The sequence below is a fragment of the Phocoena sinus genome, chromosome 10 (assembly GCF_008692025.1).
Source record: "Phocoena sinus isolate mPhoSin1 chromosome 10, mPhoSin1.pri, whole genome shotgun sequence".
In the NCBI taxonomy this organism is placed as follows: domain Eukaryota; kingdom Metazoa; phylum Chordata; class Mammalia; order Artiodactyla; family Phocoenidae; genus Phocoena; species Phocoena sinus.
The window spans coordinates 96,668,279-96,689,198 of NC_045772.1; the positions used below are offsets into that span (position 1 = coordinate 96,668,279).

General features: G+C 51.0%; 1 protein-coding gene across 3 annotated transcripts; it reads left to right on the forward strand.

The window, feature by feature from the left end:
* The first annotated feature begins 1,267 nt into the window (after nt 1-1,267).
* On the forward strand, nt 1,268-20,860 carry ZNF384 (zinc finger protein 384). Of its 3 annotated transcripts, none has more exons than XM_032646724.1 (11): nt 1,268-1,475; nt 2,660-2,719; nt 9,328-9,398; nt 9,687-9,924; nt 10,161-10,208; nt 10,413-10,746; nt 15,142-15,366; nt 16,066-16,248; nt 17,707-17,785; nt 18,552-18,710; nt 19,281-20,860. In XM_032646724.1, the coding sequence occupies exons 1-11, from the start codon at nt 1,271-1,273 to the stop codon at nt 19,644-19,646; spliced, it is 1,968 nt and encodes a 655-aa protein (XP_032502615.1). In that variant the 5' UTR covers nt 1,268-1,270; the 3' UTR covers nt 19,647-20,860. The 3 variants fall into 3 exon arrangements, with proteins under 3 accessions (XP_032502615.1, XP_032502617.1, XP_032502616.1); XM_032646725.1 differs by lacking the exon at nt 1,268-1,475 and adding an exon at nt 1,507-1,741 and having other exon boundaries at nt 19,281-20,605; XM_032646726.1 differs by lacking the exon at nt 16,066-16,248 and having other exon boundaries at nt 1,468-1,741; nt 19,281-20,850.
* The last annotated feature ends 60 nt before the right edge of the window (nt 20,861-20,920 follow it).

Consider the following 20,920-nt stretch of genomic DNA (forward strand, 5'->3'; position numbering starts at 1 on the left):
TAAACATTTAATTGCAATTTTTATTTTTAGGTGTCTTTTGCTACTTCCTGGGGAAGCTGTGACCTTGGGGAAAATCACTTAAGTCTTCAGAGTCTTATGTTCATTATATGTAAAATTTGGCATTACAGTTATTCCTATCGGGGTTATTTTGATCTCTAAGCAAGGAACTATTACTGTTAATAGGAGGCACTTCGATTCTGTTTCACTCAAAATAGAGCTGAGCCCAGAGGGATTCTGGTCAGATCTGGGACAGGCTGGTGGCAGCATTCATTTACTCAAATAGCATGTATTTATTTAGCATCTACTGTGTGCTCAACAAAGCAGTGGGAGGGTACCATGTATGAGACAGTTTCTCCCGAGTTGCTGACAAACTTGCTGAAGAGTCACATATATGAAATAGTTAAAACAGCCAAAAAAAAAAAAAAAAAAAGGTACGGACTAAATGCTGTGGAAATTGAGAACGAGACCGTTGGAGCAATCAACGAAGGCTTCCTGAAAGAGTTCACATTAATTGTTCATTGATGCAACAAACGTTTACCAACTGCTTACTAAGTGCCAGGCTCTGAGGATACAGCAGCGAACAATTCAGAGTCCTTGCCCTCGTGGTGCCGATATTCCAGTGAGAAGAGGAGGACATCCAACAATATAGAATCAGGTAGAGGTGAGTGCTATATTTAAAAGTAAAGCCGGGTGAGTAGGAGATAAAGATGTGGAAGAGGGCCACAAGAACTTAGAGACCAAAGCAAAGAGAGTAAGGGGTGTGGTTAGGCAGGGGTAGGATTCTGAGGCCTGGGGGGGGGGGGGGTTAATTAGTCACGCTTTGGGCCTAAGGAGGGACCTCAGAAAACTACTGACACATCCTTTTCCTTTCTTTCATATTCAAAGCATTGAGACCTTCTGGAGAGTATGTAAGAAAAAAGAATGGTAACTCCCTACGTCTGCCTATCGCCCCTTGAGGGAAGGGAACCAGGACCCGTCTTTTAAGACTCCATACCGCCCCTCGTACCTTGATGTATAATTCATGAACCTGTCGCGTTTCCACCCTCCCACTTCCCCTGAAGTCCCTTCCGGAAGCCCGGAACCGCAGTCGTGAAGGTTCGGCTCCTGCCCTTAGAGCAGAACCCACCTTCACTTCCGCTGTGGCGTCACATCCCTGGAGGGTATACCGCGTCCCCGGCCAGAAGCTACTTCCGCCCCTACTTGTCGTAACTTCCGCCCTGAGTATGCTGGAGCGCTCACCGCGCCGGATGTGCTCTAGCTGCTCCCGGAAATGACTCGACCTTTGCATTTTCACCCCCCCCTTTCCCCATTGCCGCCCCCCCCAACATTGCTATTTCCCTCCCTCCCCCCTTTTCGTTTCCGGCGCTCCCGCCTTCTCTCAGCCGCGGCTCAACTCCGAGCCAGTGGGGGGAGGGAGGGAGGGGGCGTGGAGGAATCGGGGTTCTCGGGAGCACGAGCTGCGGCACCACTTCCGGGTGAGTGTTAGGGGAGGGAGGGAGGGAGGGGGCCACCCACTGCCTAGCGCCCCCGCCCTGCGGGTGTCTCGCGCACGATCCGTGCGTGTGAGTGTGTGGGTCTGCCTCGCGCCTAAAGTGCGTGCCCGCGCGCTCGCCTGGCGCTATCCCCCTCCCCTCGCCCCCTCCGGGTCCTCCCACCGCACTCTGCTCCCTCCTTCCCAGCAAACGCCGCCCCTCCCGCTCTTTGGCTCCGGCTCTGGCGCCGCCGCAGCCGTTGCCGCCGGGTGAGTCTCGCGCCGCTGCAGCCGGCGCGCGCCGAGCTCTCTGCTCCTTCCCCCTCCCCTTTTCCTTGGGGGGGGGGGCGGGGAAGGGGGGGTCCACGATGGGACTGTACGTGTGTCCGTCCCGGAACCGGAAGTGGTTGTGGAGGAGCGGGCGATGGGGAGGAATGGGGGGGTTTAGGGGGCGGGTGTCTGTCTGGTGGGTGGCAGAGTTCAGCTCCCTGGAGAGGAAGGAGGAGCGTCCCAAAGAAGGGTCTTAGAGGGAGGGGTGGTGGGCGACCTCAGGAGAAGGCGCCCAGGGGCTGTCTCAGGGCAGCGAAGGTGTTTGGGGGACAGCCGGGGTCTCCAGTAGCTAGACCACTGTGCAGGCTGAGGGAGGTACTTCTTGGCGCAGGGCCTTGGGTAGGCAGGGGCGAAGTCCTCGCGGCGGGGGGGGGGGAGGCCAGAGGAAGTGCCTGGGCCTGAACTGGCACTGTGCCTGACACAAGGGCTTGTGCATCCCCCCCCCCCACACCCGGGTCCTCAGCTTTGCCTTCTGAGCCAATCCTTGGGAGGCAGGGACGCTTCTCTTCTTCCAGCTCTTCTGTTCTCTAACCGTCCCCACACACCCCCGCCCCCGCCTCCGGTTACCTGCGGCCCCGGGAGACCAAGAAGAACCAGTGTCTGAGCCCAGGGGTGGACCCCACGCACTGGTGGTAGAGTTCATCTTAGTTGCTGGGAATTGGATGTCTTTCCCTTGTATCCACATAGCGGGTGGCCCTGCACTGCTGTCGTTCTGTCCTTGCATCTTTGGATGGTTGGTCGGGGGTCCGCCTGCTTTCTGGACTGAGTGCTGGTGGTCAAAGAATTCCTGAGGTTCTCCACAGTTCTCCGGTGGCTGCACCCTTACCGGCCCCTGTAACCCAGACAATTTGTTTACAGAAAGTTCAGGAGCCCTGGAAAGGACAAGGAATAAGACGACAGGAGGAAGAGAGAGAGAGGGTAAGACAATTTGGTGCTAATGGCTTTTCCAGTTTTGGGGGGCGAAGGGGTCATAATCAAATGGCCCTTTTGCGGACAGCGTGACAGAATTGTTCAAGTAATAGCAATTGTAATACTGGTGTTTGCTGTAGGAGAAAAATCAGCCTCTTCATATTATCTCTTGAGGATACCCAGGAAGTTTTGTGCGAAAGTTGGCACTGTACCCCATCACCTTCCATGCCCACCAGTCCTCAAGAAGAATGAGTTGTGAGATGCTCAAGTGAACTCACTAAGCAGTGTTGCATTGTGTCCAAAGGAGAAATTTATTCTGCTTTGGAGATAAATGGGCCCTAGTTGCCATTGTAGCCTTTGTGGCATAGCTAATGGAATTGCTTTCTCGTGTTTGGAACAAGCAGAACTGAGTTTAGAGTGGAGTTTGTATCCTTAACGTTGCATCAGTGTTTGGAGTGGATCTGGTGAGTGATTAGAATCCGTGGTGTGATGTTATTTGAATTTGACGTGGCAGGGTGAAGTTTGGGGGAAAAAAACTGATTCGTTCGTGGGTAGTTTGAAATAAAATGGATAAAACTGTATGGAGTAGACTCCAGAAGTAGCTCTGGAAGAATTCAGAATATGAGGTTTGATGGTGATTGAGTTTTAGGTTGCCTGAAAATGACAATATATCAACTCAAGAGAGTTTGAGTTCAGAGCTTATAATCTTAGAGGTGTCTTCTGAGAACCAATTCCAGGCTGGTTTATAAAATTTATTACCCATAGGTTTCTGAGCCAAGTTGGTGATTAAATATTAGGTGCATATTCCCTCTTCTCCAGACTTTTTTTTTGGTTTGTTTTTTCTTTCCTGCCTCACAATGCGCAGGTCCGTCAGTTAATAGCGGAACGGGCAGGACAGGGGGAACCACTATGGCGTTCTCCCTGCAGGGTGCAGGTCCAGTGGTCCAGTGGTGCCCAGGGTAGAAGGTGCTGGCTCAGATTGCCAGCTTTGTGGTGGTAGTGGTCCTGTTGGTCTCTTTGGGCATGGTGTGATGGTCTTTCCCAGTAGAATTGGGATAAATCTGTTCTCAGTTATTTTGTACTTGGGAGAGTTCACAGTAGGAAGTCCCCAGATCCTATTGGGATGGCCCTTCTTGAATGCCCTTAGGACCTGAGAAAAAGATTTGTTTCCTAACTGAGGAGAAATGGTCCTGTGTGTTTCCTCACTTCAAGTCCTTAGCTAATATTGCAACCTTTCTGCAGTTGTGCATTTTGGAACCGTTTTTTTCAATAGAGTGTCCGAGATCCATGTGTCAAGTTCTTTCCTTTTTTCTTTTTCTTAATAATTTTTTTAGTTTTGACTGCGTTGGGTCTTCGTTGCTGCGCGCGGGCTTTCTCTAGTTGCGGCAGGCGGGGGCTACTCTTCGTTGCAGTGTGTGGGCTTCTCATTGCGGTGGCTTCTCTTGTCGCGGAGCACGGGCTCTAGGCGCGCGGGCTTCAGTAGTTGTGGCTCGAGGACTCTAGAGCGCAGGCTCAGTAGTTGTGGTGCACGGGCTTAGTTGCTCCGCGGCATCTTCCCAGAGCAGGGCTCGAACCCGTGTCCCCTGCATTGGCAGGCGGATTCTTAACCACCGCGCCACCAGGGAAGCCCCTCCAGTTCTTTCTGTAGTTGAATTTGAGTTGGTTGTTCTTTGCATCTCTCTTTCTTGTTAGTGCTTCTTCTAGTTGGTGATTAGTAAGCTGGGGGCTATAGATCTGATACTTTTGGGTGGTTCCTTTATAATTATGTGGTCTCTATGTAATTTCTGCTAATTGTCACGAATAGTCCTCATCACATGGAAGTGTTTCTCTAACTCTCCTCAGGAGTACTTTGAGCATTTTATTCTTTTTCTTCTGTGTGTTGTCTCCATCTCAATTCCATGTGCCTTATGAATTTTTTAGGGGTTTGATGCTCTTCCATCCTCTACCCAAGTAGAAATTTAGGAGAGTCGTAAATTACTCAGAGTCATTTACTGATGTAGGGCCTAAACCTAGATTCTGGAAGCTTTGATTCCTCGGTCCATCCTCTGGCTACTAAATTGGGTTGGTGTATTCCATGATTTCCTAAAGGTTGGTTGTGTGAGAGAATGTTATTTTCTTGAGAAAAGAAAACCATGCTTTATTTTGGGGGGAAAAAATGTAAAAATTGTAAGTACCAGGAAAGAAGTGGTAGTCTTCAGTACTTCTACGAAAACTGCAGTGCTGGAGGCAGTGATGTCTTTATCCCTGGATGGCTGGTAGCACTGGGGAAGGATGAACAGATGGACAGAACTCTGGTGCAAGAGTTCAAGTCCTCCTATGTATTTCATGGACGTAACTTAATATTGTCTTTTTTCTTCACCTTCTCAGTCTTCCAAGATTTCTTTTTTTTTTTTTTTTTTTTTTTTTTTTTTTATGCGTTACGCGGGCCTCTCACTGCTGTGGCCCCTCCCGTTGCGGAGGACAGGCTCCGGACGCGCAGGCCCAGCGGCCATGGCTCACGGGCCCAGCCGCTCCGCGGCATGTGGGATCCTCCCAGACCGGGGCACGAACCCGTGTCCCCTGCATCGGCAGGCAGACTCTCAACCACTGCGCCACCAGGGAAGCCCCCCAAGATTTCTTTTGAGATTGGAAAAGGAGTATGTAGTTCCTGAACCTCTTGAAAGGAAAATGCTGTCCAACTTAATTATAGTAAACGTCCCTTCTTATTGGAGAACAGCAGAGGCATGGTGCGGTAGTAAAGTTGGAATTAGAACCCAGATTTTCAATCTGCCAACATCATCTTTCCACCTACTGTGTTTTTCCTTCTCTCCTGAGCTTTGGGGCTATAATAGAAGCCTGCCTCTTCCTTCCCAGTCTAGGGTAAACCCCTTCTGGTTTGTTTTTAATGTGTTGGCATAATCATCAAAACTGATGCTCTGTGGGGAGTTCCTGGTGGCCTAGTGGTTAGGATTCGGTGTTGTCACTACCATGGTCTGGGTTTTATCCCTGGTGGAGGAACTGACATCCCGCAAGATATGCGGTGTGGCCAAAATATAAAACAAACAAAAGAAAACTGTCACTCTGTGTAGAGATGAAGTTTCCCTGTAATATCATTACTTTCTTCGGGTTTTAAGAATGTTCATATGTGTGTACCTGGATGTCAGGATGGTTTGGTGGGCGTTCCTCCATGCGTGATAAAGAGTTGAAAGGAGAAGTGGTAAGACAACAGTTGGCAGGTATTTGAGTGAGCTGGTGCCAGGGCACCCTGTGACACAACCCCAGGGGGCGCCATTTACATCACATTCTGGCATCAGGACAGTGTTGACCCTTTCTCCGGTGTCATCCTGCAGGCGGATATTGCTTCCAGTTGGGCAAGCAGGGCTCCCCGTGCACCCGCTTTTGGGCTGATGTATTTATCAGGAGCCCACAGACACGTTTATCATTTTGTCCTAGGAGCGGCTGTGGTTCTGATCTTCAGCTTTGTTCTTTTAAGAACCAAAGCAGAGTGAGAGACTGGGTATCCAGGGAGGTGGAGGGGCCTTTTCTTCTATTTACCCCTTCTGGACATTCTGGCCTTTTAATTCAGACCCCATCATTCTAAAATCAGTTACCTTGGTGGCCAGGTGAGGTTTCACTGGATGTGGACAGAGAATACCATCTTTCACTGCATTTTGCTGTCATTGAAAACTTCGTTTTTGGTGTTTGCTTTTTTTTTTTTTTGGCAGCCATGCTGTGGCTTGTGGGATATTAGTTCCCTGACCAGGGATTGAACCTGGGCCCTTGGCAGTGAAAGTGTGGAATCCTAACCACCGGACCACCAAGGAATTCCCTGAAAACTTCATTGTTGAAAGCATTTATTGAGAACTACCTGAAAAGTATATAGTCCGTTTCTGGAAATAGTCTAAATTCCGATTTGTGTGTCAAGCCCCAGCAGCAGAGAGCATGTACTTGAGTTGGTCTCTTGTAGGACCCTTTTCTAGCTTGCTCTTTGGTCCTGGGTTCAGATCCCTGTCCTGCTATTTACTGTTTGCCTCCAGTTTCCTCATTTGAAAAATGGGTAACACAACATTATAAATCAACTATATTTCAGTAAAATGTTTTTTTAAAGAGAAAGAAAAAAGAAAAACAGGGATTGCACTGTCCTGCTTCATAGAATTGCTGTGGGATTAAATGGTGCGATGGTTGTAAAGTGCTCAGAACAGTACCTTGAACACAGTGGGCTCTTAATAGATGCTAATGGTGGTGGTGATATTGTCCTCCAAGTCACTTCGTGCCCCTTTGTAACAACCTACAGGCCATGTTTGACTCAGAAACTGCTTCCCCTGCGCCCCTGGCAGGACACTAAGAGTGGATGTAGTTTGGGCATGGGGAGGAGCCTTGTTCGCCAGAATCCTGAGGACAGCCTTATTTTCAGGCTCTCAGTTCCTCCCTCCTAAATTTTCACATCCGTAATGCATTTACTTCCTTGTCTCTTTAGGGGGATAGTATGATTAGATCCTCCTTTCCTTTACTCTCCAGCCTGATTCTCTAGTGCATTTCCACCACAGCCGCCACCCTTGTCGATTTCATGCATCTCAGCTAGAAGGTTAGAGGGATGGGGGCTGTGGGTCCCAGTCGGAGCCCTTGGCTTGGCTTTCAGGGTCCGTATGCGAAGTCTGCTGCCACTCGGTTCACCAAGTATGGAATTGCCTACTGGGTGATGGGTCTTGTCTTAGAACCTGGGGGCAGTTCAGGATGTGGCCCCTGCCTCCCCCAAAGCTGGGCAAGATCGGGTCCCCTTACACTGCCATCTCACTGTTTCTCAACGTCCATTGCCTCCGGAGGGCCTGAGGCTCAAGGCCCTTTACAAAGCTGGCAGGGAACTGGGTGGCACCCGTGTGGAGAGTGTCTGGTTTTACTGTGTTTATAACTTGGGAAGCAGAATTGGTCTGTGCCTGACCCTCAGGGCATTTAAAGTTGAGTCTCATTTGTGTGAAGCTGTGGTAGCCACAGATTTGCTACTCTACTTTGCTACTTTTGGGGAAAAATAGGCTGAAATTCAGTTCTGCTTCCCTTTATAGGTTTTATGAAAATTCAGAGTGTTGTTCAGTAGAGCAAAAAATGTGATGAGACTTCTGGAGAAGGACCAGGAACACCGTTACATTTAGAGTGAGATCTTTTGCTTCACCTCCTGTGCTGAAGAACTTTCCTGGTTTCCTTAGTCACTGCTTGAGACCCAGTCTCTCTGCCCAGTCTACCCACCCATCTCTTAGAATCCCTGGTGTCCCCCTGCAGCATGTCCTCAGTGGGACCATGTGTGTGACCAGGCTACAAGTCACAGCGTCCTGTAGTCCTTTTGCCCCTCCTGGAGCTCGGCCGCTCTTGGCCCGGGGCAGCGCCGCGGTGTTAATGTTTATCCCCTCACTTCCCCTTCCCACCCGTGCCCTCCCCCCGCTTCACCTGCCTCTGCCAGCCTGGGTCTCTCCTGGCCCAGGCTTTTGGGAAGCTACTGTGGGCCAAGAGCCTGCAATTCAGCCTTGTTAGGAGAAGCGATCGGAGTATGAAAATGAGTGGTGGGATGCCTGGGTTCCGGACCCATCCGTGACTTGCAGCGTGATTCTGAGGGATTCCTTTTCTTGCTCCTTATTCTTCCCACCCCAGGCTTTAAGCTTACTTGTCATCCGCGTACAGAGGAGAACTTGAACTCTTAGAGGTATAGTGTTTGAGAACTACAGAGGAGTCTGGTAATGTGTGTGTGTTCTGACCCACCATTGTCCCTGCTCTAAATCCCTTTAGGTGGAGATCTGGGGTGCTGGTGCTGGAAACAGTCCCCCCTTTTTTTTTTGGCCGTGCCATGTGGCTTGCAGGATCTTAGTCCCCCGACCAGGGATCGAACCCGAGCCCTCGGCAGTGAAAGCGCAGAGTCCTAACCACTGGACCGCCGGGAAATTCCCTAGAACCCCTTTTAAAACTGGTAACTCCTAGGTTCTTACTGGTCGGTCCAGTGTGTGTGGTACCCAGTGCAGCATCACAGATGTTCTCAGACCTTGGTGGGATCCATGGGGCGTGGTCCCCAGATATCATCTGGTACCCCAAAGACCTTGATTCTGATTCTTGCCAATTTCATTCTTTAATTCTCTTGGACATTTTGTATTCTGGCCTAGAACCTTTTCAGGCTACAGGGAAATATAGACATGTCAGTTGGAACCCTTGAAATTGTTTATTTCAAGGAAGATGGATTTGAGGGGTGAAAGGAGAGGAACAATGACAGGTACCCTGGCTGTTTTCAGGCCGATCGGTGACCTGCTTTGCGTGGGCCTTGGGTCCGAGCCTTCCTCTCTCAGGACTTCAATTTCTCTTTTTGTCAGCCAAAGAAAGAAATACCACTTCTGTTTATTTGGGGTACAGGAAACATTGTGTGGGTAAATGAGATGTGTGTAAGTTCTTTCACCAGCATCTGAACTGGGGTAGCCTCTGTTGGATGGGGATGTAGTGGTGAGTGGCTCTGACCAGCGGGACTAATATGCTAGATCCTGAGGCCTTGACTCCTCACTCCCAGCCCTGTGGGAAGAGACCCGGAGCTCCTCAGCGCCCCTTCGCCCTTGCTCAGCTGCTTCAGATGATTCCTGAGTGTGATGTGGTCTCGTTTCCTTCTTCAGGTAGAATGGAAGAATCTCACTTCAATTCTAACCCGTACTTCTGGCCTTCCATCCCCACGGTCTCAGGACAGGTACGTGGTGTTTGGTTTTTTGCTTCTGCTCCACTGGGTACTTTTTTCAGCTCTGAGTAGCAAGTCCTGTTACCGTGGACACTGAAGCAAGATAAATCCCATGCTGTTTCGCCAGGCCCCCCATCGCTGAGAATTACACAGTGTTTCTGTTCAGCTTCTCTCTGGAAGCACAGATATTAACCACCCGCCTTTTGATCCCCACAGAGGATGGACAGTGTGAGGTGCCGAGGGAGCAGACAGACTCGGGACTCTCCCTCAGAGGCCACTGTCCCGTTCCGTTTCTTTCAGATTGAGAACACGATGTTCATCAACAAGATGAAGGACCAGCTGTTGCCAGAGAAGGGCTGTGGGCTGGCTCCACCCCACTACCCCACCTTGCTGACAGTGCCTGCCTCGGTGTCCCTGCCCTCGGGCATCAGCATGGACACAGAGTCCAAGTCAGACCAGCTGACCCCACATAGCCAGGCATCCGTTACCCAGAATATCACGGTGGTCCCTGTGCCGTCGACAGGACTGATGACCGCTGGTGAGCACCCTCTGCTCTTCTCCAATCTGAGGTGTTGATCCTCCACGATCAGTACCCCAGGCTGGAGGGCGCCAAGGACATGGGGAGTGGGATATGTGTTTGATTACTCAATCAGATTTTTATTAAGTGCCTACTGTGTGCCTAGCAATGCGCTAGGCATTGTGGGCGATACAAAGAAGTAGAAGATGCGGTCCCTGCCTTTGAGGAGGTGACATTCTTTCCTTCTCTGAATCAAGGAGTCTCCTGTTCTCAGAGGTGGAGAAGAGAAGGGAGTCAATCAAGGGGTAAATCTCACTGTTACTGGGGGCGGGGTGGGGACAGGGGTTAGGAGACCGTTGTCTTTCTACAGGGTTTGGGGTTTCCTGTATACTCTGGGCGGGGGGGGGCGGTGGTGAGGGGTTAAATAGACCATGATCTGGGGAAAATGACGTAGGACTAGGATCCGGACTGGGCAACATGACACCATCTCCTTTTTCTCACAATCCTAGGTCCCGGCTTGGTTATCACATCCCCCTCAGGCTCCCTCGTGACCACAGCCTCGTCAGCTCAGACCTTCCCCATTTCGGCTCCCATGATTGTCTCAGCTCTTCCCCCTGGCTCACAAGCCCTGCAGGTGGTCCCTGACCTCTCTAAGAAGGTAGCATCGACCCTAACAGAGGAAGGAGGCGGCGGCGGTGGCGGCGGCGGCACTGTGGCTGCTAAGCCCCCCCGGGGCCGAAAGAAGAAGCGGATGCTGGAATCGGGGCTTCCCGAGATGAACGACCCTTACGTCCTCTCCCCTGAGGATGACGATGACCATCAGAAAGACGGCAAGACCTACAGGTGAGGATCAGAGCCGGGCAGGGTGGGGTGCGGTTCTCTCAGCTTCCCTGCCCCCATCGGGCTCCGCGCTCCGGCAGCTTCCGCCTCGGATCCACGTGCATGTCAGGTGTTCTGTTGAGGGTTAGGACGGTGGAGCTTCTGGCCCTTCTCTGGCTCCTCTTCCCCAGGATGCAGACCCATTTCACCCCTTCCTTCTTTGAGGTCTTCAGCATTGACTTATTTTGGGGTGACGTAATGGAATTTCTTTCTTGTAATGAGGCTTTAGACTGGGTTTGAGACTCTTGTCTCCATCTCCTTTTTGGTTTCTACATTTTCCGTTTCTATTTTTTCAAGAAACATTTCTGGTAAGCCCCTAACCTTAACCAGTGTGCTCTCCACCGGTTCTTGGGCCGTATTTGAGGATTGAGCCTGCCTGACCCTGCATGGTTGGGATGATGGGAGGGGTCTGTATAAAAAGGTGGAACGAATAGGATACCTCCCCTTCCCCCTGTGGAATATATGCTTGTGAGATGGCTGTTTTCTCACTTTCTCATTCATGGAAGTTCTTTTGATCCTCTACTTCCTTTAAGTCGTCCATTGCCAAAAAGCATTATAAGCATATTTGCATGTGAAAATAATTACGTATCTAAACTCCCTGCCCTTTGAAAGGTGGAAATCTTTTAATCCCCTTGAGAACCGTCAAGGGCCCTAGTGGGTTTGGGGAGTCTGGTCCCAGTGTACAGAGTGGAATAGCCACCGTCACAGCTTTGACACAGACAGGGGTAGATGTGCATGGCTGGGAGACTGGGTCTGTCCTTAGTGTACCGAGATGGGCAATGTTGTTCCCATTTTAGGAGCGAAGGGAACTGCGGCACAGGAAATGGACAGAGCCTTGGGCTCATGGATTCAGTTCCCGGCTCCACCACGAACTTGCTGTGTGACCCTGGGCAAGTCCTTTTCCCCTCTCTGGGCCTCAGTTTCCTCATCTGTAAAATGGGGAGAATTCTGTTTATGCCTCCCAGCTGTTGGGAGTTATATATCAAATGAGATTTGAAATGTTGGGAACTTCGAAAGAGATGAGAAATAGTCATCATTTAGCATTTACTTTTATGTGTTGTACACTTCTACCATGGAGAGTTCAGAGCGTTTAAATCCGTCTTTGTAAGTCAAAATGAGGGGAGTGTTGCTATGCAGAAAGTATTGAGCACTGCAGAGTTCCAGCTCATAATCTGAAAGTTCACTGCAGCTTTATTATTACAGGTGTACCCCACTTATACAGTAAAAGTGTTCCTGAGCAATGTTTACATCATATCATACTATAAAGTTACTTGACAAGTTTGGTTCATTTAAAGATATCATACATTCAATAAAATGAAAATCCCTTTTAAATTTATTTTGTAGAAATTTGGATTTTTATGTGTTGGCTTAAAGTGAGGTCATTGTGACATGGAGCTACACCTGAACAAGACCGGTTGTTGCAGGAACGGTGGGGGGGCTCCCTGACACTCTGTAGGGCCCTTCACGTGGATCAGCGTCATCTGGTTCTGCCAAGGTTTCTCTCTCTTTGTCTTCCGGACGCACATTAAAGCTATTTCTGGACTTCCCACACTGCATGTGCAAAGAAATGTGAATGTACAATTGGAGGGCAGCCCTGATAGGATTTTCCACACACTACCTCCAGGTGACTAAAGAGAACTCTGGATTTAAGGGGGGTCGATTATGTTATAGGTAAATGGAATTTCTTCAGAAACTCAGAACTCTGGGCTCCAAAGGAATCTTTTTAGTCACGAGGAGTCCCTGTTTCGATACAGGTGTGGGTCAACCACATCCATTCCTGTGGTCTGTGGCATTTGACTGGGTATTGGGGGAACTGGGTTCTTTTTCTCTGGGCAAGTCAACTTATTTCTAGTAAAATTTGAAGACCAGTCATGGCCCTCATCTATCCTGTGGAAATGTTTTGAGGGAAAATCAGAGTATCTGAAAGTGTTTTTGAACATCTTAGGGAAAAAGGCGTTGATAATTCACTTCAAAGCGGTTACTGTAACCAAGGCCATTGCCTTGCAGGTCTCCAAGGGAGCACCCTTGTGGTGTCGGGTGTGAATGGTGCCCCCTGGAGCTGTGCACCCAGCGACACGGCCACAGCTCTCCTAATCGGGTTTCTTTCCCAGCACCTGACATCTTGTATTAAGCTTGTACTTATTTGGCTTCTCTGTAGTTTCAGTGTTTAAACATTCCTGGCAGATGATAGGATGGTCCAGCTTCCCCCTGGATACCTCTAGTGTGAGGAGTCTTAAGGTTAGGTGAGAATGAATCACTGTTCGCCCTTTGGCAAATTGCTTTACCTGTCTGAGCCTTTGTGCTCCTGTCTGTAGAACAGGGATAGTACTTGCCAGGTTGTTTTAGGGAACGGAAACAATGTGTTTAAAGGACCTGATTGGAGCCCGGCAGCGTCAGGCACAACAATAGGTGGCACCTCTTGCTACCGCCATTACTGTGTTATCGTTACGATTATCCCCTCTGGAGACAGCTCATGTTGTTGCCAGTCCATTATCGATGAGTTTAAGTTTTGCAGATTCTTCCCTCGTTGAAAACTTTGAGGAAGAGGGTTATTTTCTCTTCTATAACTAATTTCAGGTTAAGGGGTGCAGTTATGTGTTCAGCATTCACAGGCAAACTAATGAGGTTTTGCTTGAGCTAAAATCACTCCACCTGTCTGAGAAATCTTAGTGGAGGGAAGCTATTTTGTAACTCTAGTGCAGTTCCTCTCCAAGTGACAATGTGTCTAGTTTTCTAACCTCAGTTTTAGTGAAATATATAGTAGCAGTGCTGCTAACATTAATGCAGTTTTATTGTTAGAGAATGCTTGGCTTACCATTGACTATCCTGGGTGTTTGCTGGCCCTTTTGGGGGCAGTTATTTATCTCTCCATTTTACAGACCAGAAAATTGAGGTCTAGATTGATGAGCAAGCCTGTAACTGAACCCTGAGTAGAACCCCGGTGTCCAGACTTCTGTTGGCTGTGTCCTTTGGACCCTGCTAACTATAAACAGAACCTCCCACCCTCCCACACAATGGTTGGGCATCCCAGACAACAGCCAGGGGTTGGTAAACAGGTAATCAGATTTCTTTCAGAATTATCAAGTGACTAGAGAACTAGAAATTGGCCTCAATGATTGGATTTTTAATGGAAGCATTAATACAGGAACCATACCCCCAAGTAACAGTGGTCTCTTCTTCTCTGAGGAGCTCAGAGTTCTTTTTAGTCTGCGTCTCAGTTATTCTCTGAATATTCTCTTGGGACCAGGAAAAAAGCAGAAGTCACCCTTCACCATCCTAAGCCCCTCCTAGAGAGAGAAGTTGTGGGGGGGACCCAGAGAAGAGGGACTTGCCCCAGTGGCCTGGCTTCTACATTGTGTGCTGGTGAGTTGTTTGAGTGATAGGGTTCCAGCTCACATATAGATAGCTTTCGCCCAGTAAAGTCTGAATAGCTGTGACTTATCTTGCCCACAGGCCTCCTTATTTGATATTGTTGGGCAGTATCAGAGCAGGAAGAAGGATTACCAGCTCAGATGATGCATGAAAGTGTATTCGGATGATACTGTTGTCAACCCGAAGTGCTGGCGTTGAGCTAGGAAAGAGGAAAGGTTTAGCGGGGAAGCTCGGTATTTTGCCAGTCTTTTTTTTCTCCTTCATATTTGAGGGATACAACCCACTCCAGCAGTTACCTTGGCTCGTTGCGGAAGTAATTCTCACTTGATTGCCAGGGGGCCGGGGGACGGGGGGAGTCGGTGGAACATCAGATCCAGAGCGGAGGCCGGACATGTGGTTTGGGAAAGCCCCCTCCAAATAACCCTGATAATTCTTACCTCATCCCTCTAGAAATCACTGGCAAAAAGGAGAAAATCTGAGAGAAGACAGTTACCTGAGGAGACAGGAGAAAAGTCCTCTGAGGAATCTAGTCAGTTTGTCCTCATTGTCACCTCAGGAGCTTGAGGATTACCTGAGGGATGTACTTTCTCCACGGGAAACTGGGGAAAGGGGTTCTTCAGAAGTCTGAAGTCAAGTTACAGGCAGAAGGAAGACAGAGGCTAGGTGATATTCCTGGTCCGGTGAAAGCCGTGTCAGCCCAGGGCCCGTAATAAGATTTTCCTGTCTTACCTGGTTGAATTCTTGTTTGTGTACACACTTAGGGAGTCCAGGCATTTCAGCAAACACTTACTAAATACTTGTGTTGGGCTGTATTAGAAGGGCAGACTGTAAAGATAGATAAAATAGAGCTCCTCCTCTCGAGGGCCTCGCGTTGTCGCTGGAATAGAAGAGAGATCAGATAGGTTGGCATCTTTGGAAGTGGAGGGGCGGGTTCAGCAACGCCCTCACGGTGGGCAGGGTCCTAACCGCTGCCCTCCCTTGGCCCAGGTGCCGGATGTGCTCCCTGACGTTCTACTCGAAGTCGGAGATGCAGATCCACTCCAAGTCACACACCGAGACCAAGCCTCACAAGTGCCCACACTGCTCCAAGACGTTCGCCAACAGCTCCTACCTGGCCCAGCACATCCGTATCCACTCGGGGGCCAAGCCCTACAGTTGTAACTTCTGTGAGAAGTCCTTCCGCCAGCTCTCTCACCTCCAGCAGCACACCCGGTAAGGCTGCTTTCAGTCTCCCCCCGACTCCCTGCCGTGGACCCCTCACCCCGAGGCCACATGGCCCACGCCTCCTCTTTTCTCCACGTTTTCTTTTGTCCCTTTCAACTCTGCCCTTTGGGAGCCTCGATTCTCTCCCACTGCTGTCTGTGAAAACTAAACTGCGTTCCCCTGCAGCCTGGGGGTGGTGCCTGGAACATTGTGCTCTCCGGTCCCAAGGTCTGCAACGATTTATGTGGCTTCTCTCTGTGTCTGTGTTCGGAAATCTTCTGCAGAGCAGGCCCTGCTTTTACTATATGCGTCAGTTCAGAGCCAAGGTGTGCATTCAGCCTCAGGTCCATGGGGGACAGGCGGTGTTGGTCTTTGTTCAAATTACTGTTTGGAAGCAGGATGTCTGTGGTGAGTGTGTAACCTTGGCACAAAGCAGAGGGCTGACGAGACCGAAATCTTTAAGGTTACAGGAGCCAGGGGTGCAGCTCTTCATCATCTCACTGCCATTCTAGCCACCGACTTAAGATGAGCAGCAACCTAGATGTGGGTGTCCTCTTCACGAGCCTCTCCAGGCCGGCGCGGGTTTGTGGGGGAGGGAGGAAGGGGTGCTGTCATCCGTCAAGCAACATCATTTCACCCAGCGGAGAGCTGAGCCCGTGGTGTCGAACCGCTCCCTCCTCCCCCCTTCCCTCCTCTCCTCTCCGGCAGGATCCACTCCAAGATGCACACGGAGACCATCAAGCCCCACAAGTGCCCGCACTGCTCCAAGACCTTCGCCAACACCTCCTACCTGGCCCAGCACCTCCGTATCCACTCGGGGGCCAAGCCCTACAACTGTTCCTACTGCCAGAAGGCCTTCCGCCAGCTCTCCCACCTCCAGCAGCACACACGGTAAGGGAGAGTGGCGGGCTACTGCCCCCGCCCCGCTGGCATGCCCTCCCCACCCCCGCCCCGGACACACACAACAACCCGCATGCGGGGGGCGGGGGAGAGACCCGGCTGGAGGAGAGAGCTGGCCGGAGGAGAGCACAGCTGGCATCTGGGAGGAAGACCAAGCAAGACTGGAGACGCAAGCGGACGCTCAGAGAGCCTTTCTGGGGCAGAAGCAGCGCCGAGGAGACACAGTGACTGTGGGACATTTCCCTGATCCGAGGGAGGAGGAAACTCACTGGGAGCAGAGCCGGCGTTTCCTTCCCTCATTTCCCTCCCTGGAGACACCTGTGCACACATCCTGCAAGATTCTCGATGCCAAAGCAGGGCCACTTGGTCGGAGAAGACCATGCCTCTAGCCCTTAGGGCACCGATTATGAACGGGAGGAGGTATAATCAGACTTCAGCTGGGTACCAACTCAGCGACACCTACAGCACCAAGCGAGGCTCCAAGGGATGCCAGGGGTACAGGAGAGAACAAAGCGCAGCGTAAATGTTCACAGAGAACCGGCAAATGAGACGAAAATGCTCGTACTCCGTAAGGATGCGTCCTTTGTCCCGTGAGTCTGGAGTGGCTCGGAGGTGAGCCTGCCTCCTGGAAGAGCTGATGGTCTCCTTCAGTGGGATCTCAAGTTGAGCTGGAGTCCAGACTCCTGCTGGCTACAGGTCTCCTCTCCCGGCTGCTTCTGGAGGTGGCAGTCCCTCTTAAAGTGGTCCGACAGCTTGCTTCTCGAAGAGGAGGAATCGGGCTTTCCTCACAAGGAGACGTGTCCTGCGAGGTTTTCAGGATTTCATGCCCGGGATCTCGAAAAGCACCTGGTCACAGAGATGCTTCTGAAGTCCCTGCCGAGGAGCAGGGGTCTGCCAACTTTCAAGTCCTTGGCTCGTCTCAGCAGAGGGCCCTATAGTGTTTGGAAAGAGGTCAGATCAGTACTAAACTCGGCATTTCCTGCCGCTAGGGGCTGAGCTGGGAAAAGCCCCAAGGAGCTTCCACCAGCATCGATGTTGCTGCCGCCCTTCACAGTTCGCATAACTCTGTGCTTTTCTTTGACCCCAGAACTTGCTCTGGGATTGGTGCTAAGGCTGAAGGGGTAGTTTCTGGCTGTGTGTTGGGGGCCAAGGGAGAAGTGTTATGTGTTTCTTTTTTCTCGCCGTGTGTTTATCTCACGTTTCTGAACTCTCGTGAGGGCTGGTGACCGTAGGAGCTGCCTTGGCTGCCAAGCCCCCGGCCCTCCGCCAGCAGAGAGGAGCCCAGCTTGAGCGGAGTGGTGCGGGCAGCGAGCAGCAGTCGGGCCCGCTGGCCTGAGCCGGCGTCTCCTGGAGACCCACCCTGTGCTCCCAGAGGAGGCCCATTAAGGCGCTGGTCCCTGAACGGCCTTGCTGATGTCCTTCCCCTTTCTTCTTCTCTCTCCCGTGCAGAATCCACACCGGGGATAGGCCGTACAAATGTGCACACCCGGGCTGCGAGAAAGCCTTCACACAGCTCTCCAACCTGCAGGTAGGTGTTCCACCCTCCACACGAGGCCTTGAGTCTAAGACTTGGGGTCACAGTGCCGTTTGACTGGTACAGTGGTTCTCAAGCTTTTTCAGGCCGCTTTACGTTCTTAACAGTCACTGGGGAGCCCAAAGAGCTTTCGTTGACGTGGGTACCACCTAATTACGTAGACATTAGGAAACTGAAAAACGATTTAGTAATTTGTTTAAAAATAACAAACCCCATTGTACATTAACATAAATAACATATCTCTTAACCTCCCTCCCCGCAAAAAGCCTAGTGAGAAGAACGGCATTGCTTTATGTTTATGCACGCTTCTCTAATGTCTGGCTTACCAGAAGATAGATTCTCTTGTCTGCTGCGTTCAGTCTTTACGATACTACACGTCGTGTAATCTCTGTATAGTCATGAAAGAATGAGAGTGAAAAGGCAAACGGTGTCGTCTTATTATTATTATTTTGAAAATAGTTTTGACCTCGCGGGCCCCCTGAAAAGGTCTTGGTGTCCCCTGGCAGTCCCCATGCCTCCCTTTGAGAACCACTGGAGTAGTGGGACCAGGCGTAGCCGCCATTCTGACTTTAAGGATCCTGCCTGATGCTGCTTCCCTTAGCTGGTAGCGTCTGAAGCTTCATTTGAAGCAATTTCTGCTGCCTTCGGATGTAGGAGAACCCAGGAGGCCTGGCGCCCAGCCCAGGGCTTTCCATTAAGGTCAAGGAGGCAGGAGGGCGGAGTCTGGTGCAGCCGTCCTGATTTCTCCTTGTTTTCTCAGTCCCACAGGCGGCAGCACAACAAAGATAAACCTTTCAAGTGCCACAACTGTCACCGGGCGTACACGGACGCGACCTCGCTGGAGGTGCACCTGTCCACGCACACGGTGAAGCACGCCAAGGTGTACACGTGCACCATCTGCAGCCGGGCGTACACGTCGGTGAGCGCTCGGAGCCCCCCCCCCCCCCCGCGCGCACGCGGCTTCACCCCGCCTTTCCGATAAAGAGCTGCCGCACTGAATACACCCCATCCATCCCTGGCTCCCCCTTGCCGGGATCAGTAAAGAGAACAGAAATTGAACAGGCGCAGAGTTGAGGATTTGGGGGATGCCTGGACCCTTAAGCCTATAGCGATTGCTCAGCAGTGATCCTTCATTTTACTTAGACACAGGACAAAAGAAAGCGTCTTGAAATTGTGAGAGACGAGAGATTTCAGTTAGATGTTTTCCATTAGACTCCAGAAAAAGGTGGTCAGGTTGTTCCATTCAGAGATCTTTGAGAAAGTGACAGCTTTCCCCGTGCCAGCTGAATGCCCACGGTTACCCTAAAGGTCCCCCCCAACCTTGTCCACCCGGTGCGAGCTCTGAAAGTGGCTCGTGGGGAGAACCTGCGTGGCTCCAGAGCACCTCTGTATAAGTGTCGTTCTGTTCAAGGTAACAGCCCAGGGTGCTGGTTACAGGGAGCCTCCTTCCTTCTCTTTCTTCCCTCAACCCCTCTTCCATCCCCCTCAGGAAACGTACCTGATGAAGCACATGCGCAAACACAACCCTCCTGATCTCCAGCAGCAGGTGCAGGCGGCGGCGGCGGCGGCGGCAGTGGCCCAGGCCCAGGCCCAGGCTCAAGCGCAGGCCCAAGCGCAGGCCCAGGCCCAGGCCTCCCAGGCTTCGCAGCAGCCACAGCAGCAGCCGCCACAGCCTCCGCACTTCCAGTCCCCGGGGGCGGCCCCCCAGGGCGGGGGTGGCGGGGACAGCAACCCCAATCCCCCACCCCAGTGCTCCTTCGACCTGACCCCCTATAAGACGGCAGAGCACCACAAGGACATCTGCCTCACCGTCACCACCAGCACCATCCAGGTAGAGCACCTGGCCAGCTCGTAGAGACCTGTGCTGCCGCCCCCCGGGGAGAGGGGAAAGAGGCTCTGGTCCCTTCTTTCTCCAGCTCCTCTTGGTGGGAAAAGTCCTCTTCTTCCTTGACAGGCCACGGCTCCATCTCCTTGGGCCTCAGGCATGGCCTTCTCTCACAGGATACCATCCTTATTGTCTCAGCTCCTCTTCCGAAGGGACGTCAGCCCTCCTGAGTGGCAGAGGAGTACTGAGCTGGTCGCGTAATCCAGCAGCCTCCCGCCTAAGCGTAGCTTCTAACATCGGGGGTTGGTGCTCAGGGGAGGGGTTTGCTATGACCTCATAGAGACTTTTCCAGCGTGGGCACTTACTCTCTCCTCACCCTCGTAATCCTCCAAGCTCGGGCTGACAGGACTAGAGGCTGGCACTCCCAGACGGCACAGAGGAGGGAGCCCTAAATGCAAGCAGCCTCCTGTTCTGTTCTTGCCTGCGAAAGAACAGAGGTTCCTCCCGTGCCCCTGTCCCTAGGAGCCGTTTTCTTCCCCTCATGATCTCACTTCACTTCCTACCTGATGCTGGAGGGAGGTCTGGGGCGGGTCAGACCCCCTTTATTTGTAAAGGGGCAAGGGCCGAGATGTGGTCCCCAAGGGGCCGGAGATCCCCAAAATGGCCGACGGTGGCTTAGAAGTGTGGGTTATGGTTTTCCTTGGAGCCTCTCCCCTTCTCTGCCAGCTGAGGCCCTGTGCTCAGTCTCCCCGTCCCCAACCTAAGGAGCTGCGGGTTCTTTATGAAACCCCACGATAAGGGGGCTGCAGAGAAGGGAGAGTTCGGGGCAGATGCAAGGACTGGACTTAGCTCCCTAGGTGCCACGGTCAGTTGCCGGACACGGATTTATATATAAATATATATATAAATATATATATACCCACTCATCACGGCCATCTTTGTTGTAACCATTTCTGTGTTTATAAATGCATTATCTCTGAGAATTTTCATATTTGATGTTTATTTTTGTCCCTTTTGTTTTTCTCCACCCTGTCTTCTGGCCAATGGCATTTTTATTTCCTTTCGTCTTTTTTTTTTTTTTTTTTTAAATCATGGCAGATTTCAGAGAAAAGAGAAAATGGAAAAAAAAATCAGGAAACCAGTTGTTATAAAGTAATTTAAAATGAGGAAAAAAAGAAAAACTTATGTACAAAACCAAGGGGTGTTTTTAGAACCTTGTATAGAAATAAATTCGTGTAAAAGGATCAGAGGCAGTGGAGCTACTGATGTGAGTATAAGCGTGGGAAACAGCTATTTGGGGAGAT

Bases quoted from the DNA above. Each gene is read 5' to 3' on its own strand.
- ZNF384 (XM_032646724.1), top strand. From the start codon at position 1,271: ATGACTCGACCTTTGCATTTTCACCCCCCCCTTTCCCCATTGCCGCCC. The intron at 10,209-10,412 runs GTAAATCTCACT...TCACAATCCTAG, and splicing joins AGAAGGGAGTCAATCAAGGG to GTCCCGGCTTGGTTATCACA. The intron at 17,786-18,551 runs GTAGGTGTTCCA...TTGTTTTCTCAG, and splicing joins CACAGCTCTCCAACCTGCAG to TCCCACAGGCGGCAGCACAA.